The 6,950-nt window shown below is 59.2% G+C and overlaps 1 protein-coding gene across 1 annotated transcript in view; it reads right to left on the bottom strand.

Moving 5' to 3' along the window:
* Positions 1–6,950, bottom strand: part of SLC9A3 (solute carrier family 9, subfamily A (NHE3, cation proton antiporter 3), member 3) — a 43,734-nt gene that overhangs the window by 8,991 nt on the left and 27,793 nt on the right. Inside the window, exons 3-7 of the mRNA XM_006900173.1 lie at positions 6,743–6,903; positions 5,706–5,784; positions 4,124–4,301; positions 3,025–3,245; positions 810–1,049 (exon numbers count right to left, since the gene is read on the bottom strand). Of these exons, the coding sequence (XP_006900235.1) occupies positions 810–1,049; positions 3,025–3,245; positions 4,124–4,301; positions 5,706–5,784; positions 6,743–6,903 (879 nt within the window). The remainder of the gene's footprint in view (positions 1–809; positions 1,050–3,024; positions 3,246–4,123; positions 4,302–5,705; positions 5,785–6,742; positions 6,904–6,950) is intronic.

Here is a 6,950-nt window from a genome sequence, read left to right as displayed (position 1 = left end):
CTGTGACCCTTAGAAGCAGGCCTCCATTAGGCCCCTGCAGAAACCCCATAAGCCCCCTTTGTGTGAGAGCCCTTGGCGAGTGGCTTCAGGGTCCACAGGCCAGTTTCGGTCAGCTCCTGGGAGATAACCCTAGGGAGGCAACCCAAGGGGTAGGCACCCAGCAGCTCACTCTGGGGTCAGGAAGGGCAGTGGGGCCAACCAGCGAGCCTGAACTGCCAATGTAACATTAACCAGCCCTCGTTAATCAGCGACCCCAGGAAGAACATTCTAGGACAAACGAGGCCCCTGTGGGCCTGGGGGTGTGGGGCATGGGACCAACCAACGCTCCTGTTACTAAAATTATAAATTCCAATTAGGCCAGCCCTTCTCAGGCCCCATGGTCCCCACTGCCTCCCTCAGGCCTTGGCTCCAGACTGACGCCTGGAGGCAGGGACCAGTGGAGTGGACATCATGGGCAGGAGTGGCTGAGGTCAGCAGGGGACCCCCTTAGTACTGGACTGGGTCATCAGGGAACCCCTCAGCACTGGGCTGGGGTCAGCAGGGGGACTCCTTCAGTGCTAAGCTAGGGTCTGCAGGGGACCCCTTAGAATGTTGGACTGGGGTCTGTAGGGTTGGAATCTGCAGCAGACCCCTCAGCACTGGGCTGTGTCTCCAGGGGAACCCTTTTAGAGAACTCTGGACTACGGTCAGCAGGGGCCCCTCAGGGCTGGCCTGGGTCTCCAGGGGACCCCTTACTGCTGGGCTAGAATCTTTAGGGGAACTCCCTCAATACTAGGTTGAGCCTGCAAGGGGACCCCTCAGCACTGGGCTGGGCCTGAAGGGCTGGCTGGCTAGTGGCTCTCTCACCTGGAAAATGACGGTGAAGAACACTACAACGATGGTTGTACTGACAAACAGGTTCTTCTCTTTGACCTTGTTCGCGTCCAGGAGAACCACGAGGGCATAGGCCACAGCCCCCCGCAGGCCACCATAGGACATGACCACCTGGTCGATGACCTCCAGCTGCACCATCCGGTACCGGTTCAGCACCCAGGTCTGCAGGACCACACCTGTGGGGCAGTGTGCTCAGCTGTGTGGCTCCCACCTCAGAGCTAGAGCAGGTCCCTTGGGGCAGCCCCGCAGGCACCCAGACAAGGCTGCTGCCTGAGGTCTCTCAGGCTGCCTGCTGCCCCTTCCCAGGAGGCCACACCAAAGGCCTCAAAACTCTCAGTGGCCCCACCCATGGTCAGAGCACCAACAGGGGTCCCCAGCCACCATCATCGCAGCATCCAGGAACAGAACTGTCACAGCAGTTGGCTACCTCGTGTCCTTCCAAGGAAACCAGCCGGAGGGCGCCAACCCTGGCCTCTTGGTCAACAATCATGCACTGTACCCCTGAGGCCACACCAGAGGTCCGAGTCCTGTGCGCCCCAAGTAGGACTCCCGACTGGTCACCATGAAATCTCTGTGGAGGACACTGCAAGAGCTGACCTTGGCAAAGCCACAGCCCTTCACACCAACAACATTCATGTGACCAAGTCCCAACTGTGCCACCAAAGGCTCCTTGGAGGGTCCTGATCCCAGATGAGTGCTGTTCGTCCAGAGGACAGATGGGGACAGGGAGACGATGTGGCAAAAGACACCATGGAGCACTGGAGCTGGGAGTACAGGCAGGACCCTGGAACAGCCCAGCCTACCTAGGGTGTCCAGCCGACCACAAGACGATCGGTGTACTTTCTTCCAGGCATCCAGACATGTGGTCCTTCCCTCCCTGGCAGGACCCCTGGGAGACAGTGCCCAGATGTGGGTGGGTTCCGACTGGCCTAGGAGTCTGGTGACACTGGAAGCCCTGCGGGGGCCCTGCTCACCCCGGCCTGGGGCCACCCTGCCCCTCAGGCCACAGTCACCCCCACATCCATCACCAGGGCTTCCTCCACACAGATGCGGGCCTGGGGTGGCCGCAGCACAGGGCCACCCTGCATCCCATCCCTCACTGAGAGCCTTTGTCAGCCCTGGATGCCATGGCACGGGGGCGGCCAGAGCCCAGGCTGACCAAGGCATTATTTCCCCAGCAGCCTTGGTGCCACAGAGGAGGGGCTCAGCTCTGGGGACACTCTTGTCCTGTGGTGCCCACACACTGGGTCGGGTGACGTGAGGACACGTGGCCAGGCGCCGGCTGGAGCTGTTCCCTACCCCTTGGTGAGGAAGCAGACTCTCCAAGATACTCTGGGACACCAGCCTGACCCTCAGAGCTGCGCTGACCCGTGTCAGCCATGAGCCCAGGAGGACAGAGTGCGGGTCGAGCCCACGCGGCTGCCCCAGCAGCTCTCCACTGTGCTCTGGCCAGCATCCTCCCCCCTGCTCCTGAAGCCACCACCCACCTTCCCCTCCAACACTGTCTCACCTTCCTCAGGCCCTACTACCCGTCTCACCTCCCCTAACCACCCACCTCCCCCTCCACCATCCAGCTTGCCCTCTACAACCATCTCATAATCATGGGCCCCACCACCCACCTCACTCTCTCCCAACTGCCTCACCTCCTACCACCTGCCTCTCTTACCACTCTCCAAAGTCCTCTATCACCCCATCACTATAACCTTCCACCACCCTCCAACAACGTCCATCATCCTGCATTACTATTATGTCCGCCCCCTCCAGCATCTTCCGTTGTCCTCTCCTTCCAACCCTCCCTCCTCTGCCCTCCATTACTATCACCTTAAACCTCCTCCCTCCACCATCCTCCATCACCTTAGACCTCCTCCCTCCTCCATCACCATCACCTTAAAACTCCTCCCTCCACCGTCTTCCATCACTATCTTTTTCCACCCCTCCCCCTCCACTGTCCTCCACCATCACCTTCCACCACTCTCAAACCATCACTATTGCCTTCCACCACTCTCCCTCCATCACCCTCCACTAGCCACTGTCACCAGCTGCATCCCACTATCCATCACTCAAGACTACATTCTATGCTTGTCCACCACCTATAACACTCCTCATTGCCCTCCATTGTGCCAGCTTCCACCACCACCTGCCCATTCTCACCGATGGCTCTGTACACAGAGATGAAAAGCAGTGTCAGGAGCACAAAAGCTGTATTCCATGTCCAGATGAGTGGGTCCACGGCCGAGATGCCCAGGAACATGAAGATGATGGTCTCGGCCCCACTGGCCAGCATCTTCATGGTGTAACGCACCGTGGTAGCCGACTGCTCTGAGATGTTGGCTTTCACATACTTCTGGCAGCAGATGCCACAGAACGTTATCCTGGGTGGAAGGATGAGAGTTGTGGTCCAGCCTGGCCATTCCTATATGGGCTGCTCCAGCAGCCCACCTTCTGGGCCTGGGTCCCATGGCCTGGCCAGTCACATCATAGTCCTGCTCTCCAAAGCTGATGTCCACTAGTGGCTGGCCTGCTCTCTGTGCCCTTGGCCCTGATGTTCAGGCCACCACCTCCCAGAGCTGCTTCCCAGCTTGCGTGTTGGGGAGGGAGCTGCCAGACAGCCCTCAAGGCCCTCTGAGTAAGTGAGGTCTACCCATCTTCAACCTCAGGCAGGTGAGGTGTTGGAGGTGTCTGTCCACCTGCCCTGGGGGCTGCCCTGGTCATCTTATTCCTAATGGGCAGATGGGAGCTGTCCACCTGGGCCAGGACTCTTGCCTCGAGCTCCATAACCAGTGTTACAGAATGGGGTGTCTGTTTCAAAGTGCACTGACTGTGGGGTGTACCCAGGAAGTTCTGCCCTGAGGACTGGGGTGCACCTATGATCTCCAGCAGGCCCTCTAGAGTGAGAACTCTCGCTCCTGCAAGCCCAGGCCATTCCCTCCCAGTGTCCACAGACAGTTGGGAAGTGCAGCTGTGAGTGCAGGGCCGTGATGGAACACTCTGTCCAGTGTCTGACCGTCTGTTAACTGGTGTGTTCTCTCAATGGGATTGGGGTGGGCAGCGAGGCCACTGGGAAGCACCCTTCTTCTGTCCACTGACCGGGTAGACTAGCCTGCCCAGCGCCAGCCCTTCCTCTGGACTTCTTGGTGGATGTCTCTGGCACAGCACTGAAGATGCAACCTTGGCTGTCCATCCTGCCGGGCCCTCACGAGGCGCCAGATCCCCTCATATCCACATTTGGGGCACAGGCACCCTTACTTACGCCAGGATGGCCGACAGGGACAGCATCTCAGATGTGAGGTAGGACAGGTAGGAGATGACAAAGACGAAGGCGGGTTCGATGATCCGAACGTGTTTCGTGAAACGTGTAACCAGCGACAGCAGGAAAGCGAAGATGATCCCCACCAGCGTGCCCCCCAGGCTCACCACGAAGAAGGACACTGTGGGGATAAACATCACCTGAGCTGAAATGTCCACCAGCTTTGGTCATGCACCTGATCTGTGGACTTGCCAATCAGCCCTCAGACACGCCCCTGCCGCTCTAACAGACCCACTAGCTTTGTCAGGTCCTCCAGTCCTCAGACTGTGCAAGGCTATGGTGAGTCTGAGGGTAGGTAGGCATGTACTACCCATGGCGGACATGACCCAGGACAGAACCCTTCGATGCCCACCAGCACCCGGGCATACCCACCAGCTCCCACACACGCCCACAAGCCTTCAGACACGCCCACTAGTTCCCAGACACGCCCAGCCTCAGACTGCCCACTAGTTCCCAGACTAACCCTAACCCTAACCCTAACCCTAACCCATCAGCTCTCAGACACGCCAGCAAACCCTTGGACACGCCCATCAGCACACAGGCACGCCCACCAGCTCCCACACACACGCCCACAAACCTTCAGACACGCCCACCAGCCTCAGGCACGCCCATAAGCCCTCAGACACGCCCACCAGCCTCAGACGGCCCACTAGTTCCCAGACACGCCCACAAACTTCAGACACTCCCACCAGCCTCAGGCACGCCCATAAGCCCTCAGACACGCCCACCAGCCTCAGACTGCCCACTAGTTCCCAGACACGCCCAGCCTCAGACTGTCCACTAGTTCCCAGACACGCCCACAAACCTTCAGACACTCCCACCAGCCTCGGCGCTCCCACAAGCCGTGTCAGGCCGACCCTCAGACTGGAGGTGCGTCCAAGGCCAGGGTGAGTCTGAGGGTTGGAGGACATGTCCTAGAGCTGGTGGGCGCCTCCTACGACTGCTGAGCTGTCCCAGGACTGAACCCTTCCACATCCCCTAGCACTCATCCACGCCCACCAGCTTCGAGCATGCCCACCAGCACTTAGACACGCCCACCACCTAGGACACGCCTACCATTACTCAGACAGTCCCACTAGCCTCGGGCAAGCCCATCGGCCTCAGACACGCCCACCACCACTCGGACACGCCCATCAATCCTCAGGCACACCCACCACCACTCGGACACGCCCATCAACCCTCAGACACACCCACCATCAGTCGGACACGCCCATCAACCCTCAGGCACGCCCACCAGCCCTGTACATGCTCCCAGTCCTCAGACACACCAGCCCCCGGGCATGGCCACCAGCTCCAGACAAGGTGCTATTCTACACTGACCTGGCCCAGCACAGGGCATATGGCCTGTGGGCCTAGGGCCCCACTCTCCTCTAGTCCCAGGATAGTGGGAATTCAGGGGGCAGTTTATGGCTCTGATGAATGGGATCCCACAGGGACTTGGGCAACACGCTCATCTCTCTGCATGCCATTCAGAGCGGCTGGGGGTCCAGCTGAGCGCAAGGCCCCAAGACTCTTAACCACGTACCTATGCCCATTACACAGTCCACACCGGTCACGTTCTCACCACCCAGTGTCACGAAAGATTCAAACACGTTGTACAGAACCTGAAGGGAGAGAAGGCCAGAGATGACCGGGTTGCCACAGGTTGCCACAGCGACACCGGCTGCTGTAGCTATCAGAGTCTGGACAAGATGTCACAGCATTGAGTACCTGAAACTAGAAGCTGCTGGGCCGGGGGTGGGGGGAGGGGAGGGAATTATCACAAGACAGTAACAGTCAATGGGACCAGGCTCCAGACAAGTGAGCTTAGAGATTGTTCTGGAAGGAGCTAGAAGCTTCTGGACCAAAACTAGCCTGTTCAGCCCTACAGTTCTGTGCCACAGTCAACTCAAGTTTTCCACCCAAGAATGGCAGCCTGTGGTCAGACCTCACAGCCTCCTTGCCTCTCTGGTGTTAGTGCTATTCCTTCACTGATGGGTGGATGTCTGTCTGTGCTCTGTCAGTGCCTGTTCGTCCTCCGCGGGACATCTCTGACCCTTGGTTAAACTTTTACCCACAGCATCAGGAGAAGCCCTCTGGATTCTACTCCCGGTTAACCGCCCACAGTGTTTCCAAGGCCCTCGTTCCCTGGAACACAGGCAGTGGTGGGTTCAAAGCTCCATAGCAGCCCAGCGCTAGGCCCACGGCACCACTGTGTTCCTCAGGGTGGTGAGAGCCCAGGTGGACTCTGATTCACCAGGGCCCTCCTCCAGGTGTCCGAGGCTGTGCATCCCTGGAGAGGGACACCCATCTTCCTCCTGGGAGGGGATAGTGGGCTTGAACTGCTGATCTTTCAGCCTGATGCAGTGCCCACTGTGTCAATAAGAACGTCCAACTGCCCAAGAGCAGGACCTAGTGTTCTGCATGGCACAGCGGCGGGTGGTCTGTACACGGAGGTCAGCACAGAGCACGCAGAGGTGAAGGGCCACTGGGAGGGCCACTGTGCGGTCCACTCAGGGAGCTGGGGCACTGGCTGCAGCCCCACCGCGGTCCCGGGCCAGACGGTAGCCTGAGCCCACTCACCACAGTGACAGCATCGTTCAGCAGCGACTCCCCAAAGACGATGATGAAGAGAACCTCGTTGACATGCACCTCCTCGAACACGGCCAGGACGGCCACAGGGTCCACAGCCGCGATCAGGCTGCCAAAGAGCAGGAAGTCCAGCAGACCGATGTTCAGGTGCCCTGAGAGACAAAGAGGGGCCGTGATGCGGGCTGCAGGTGGCCAGGTT

The sequence above is a fragment of the Elephantulus edwardii genome, unplaced genomic scaffold (genome assembly GCF_000299155.1).
Source record: "Elephantulus edwardii isolate Elephantulus edwardi_28Jun2011 unplaced genomic scaffold, EleEdw1.0 scaffold00274, whole genome shotgun sequence".
Classification (NCBI taxonomy): Eukaryota; Metazoa; Chordata; class Mammalia; order Macroscelidea; family Macroscelididae; genus Elephantulus; species Elephantulus edwardii.
The sequence above is the reverse complement of the archived record's forward strand: the minus strand, read 5'-3'. Positions and strand labels throughout refer to the sequence as shown.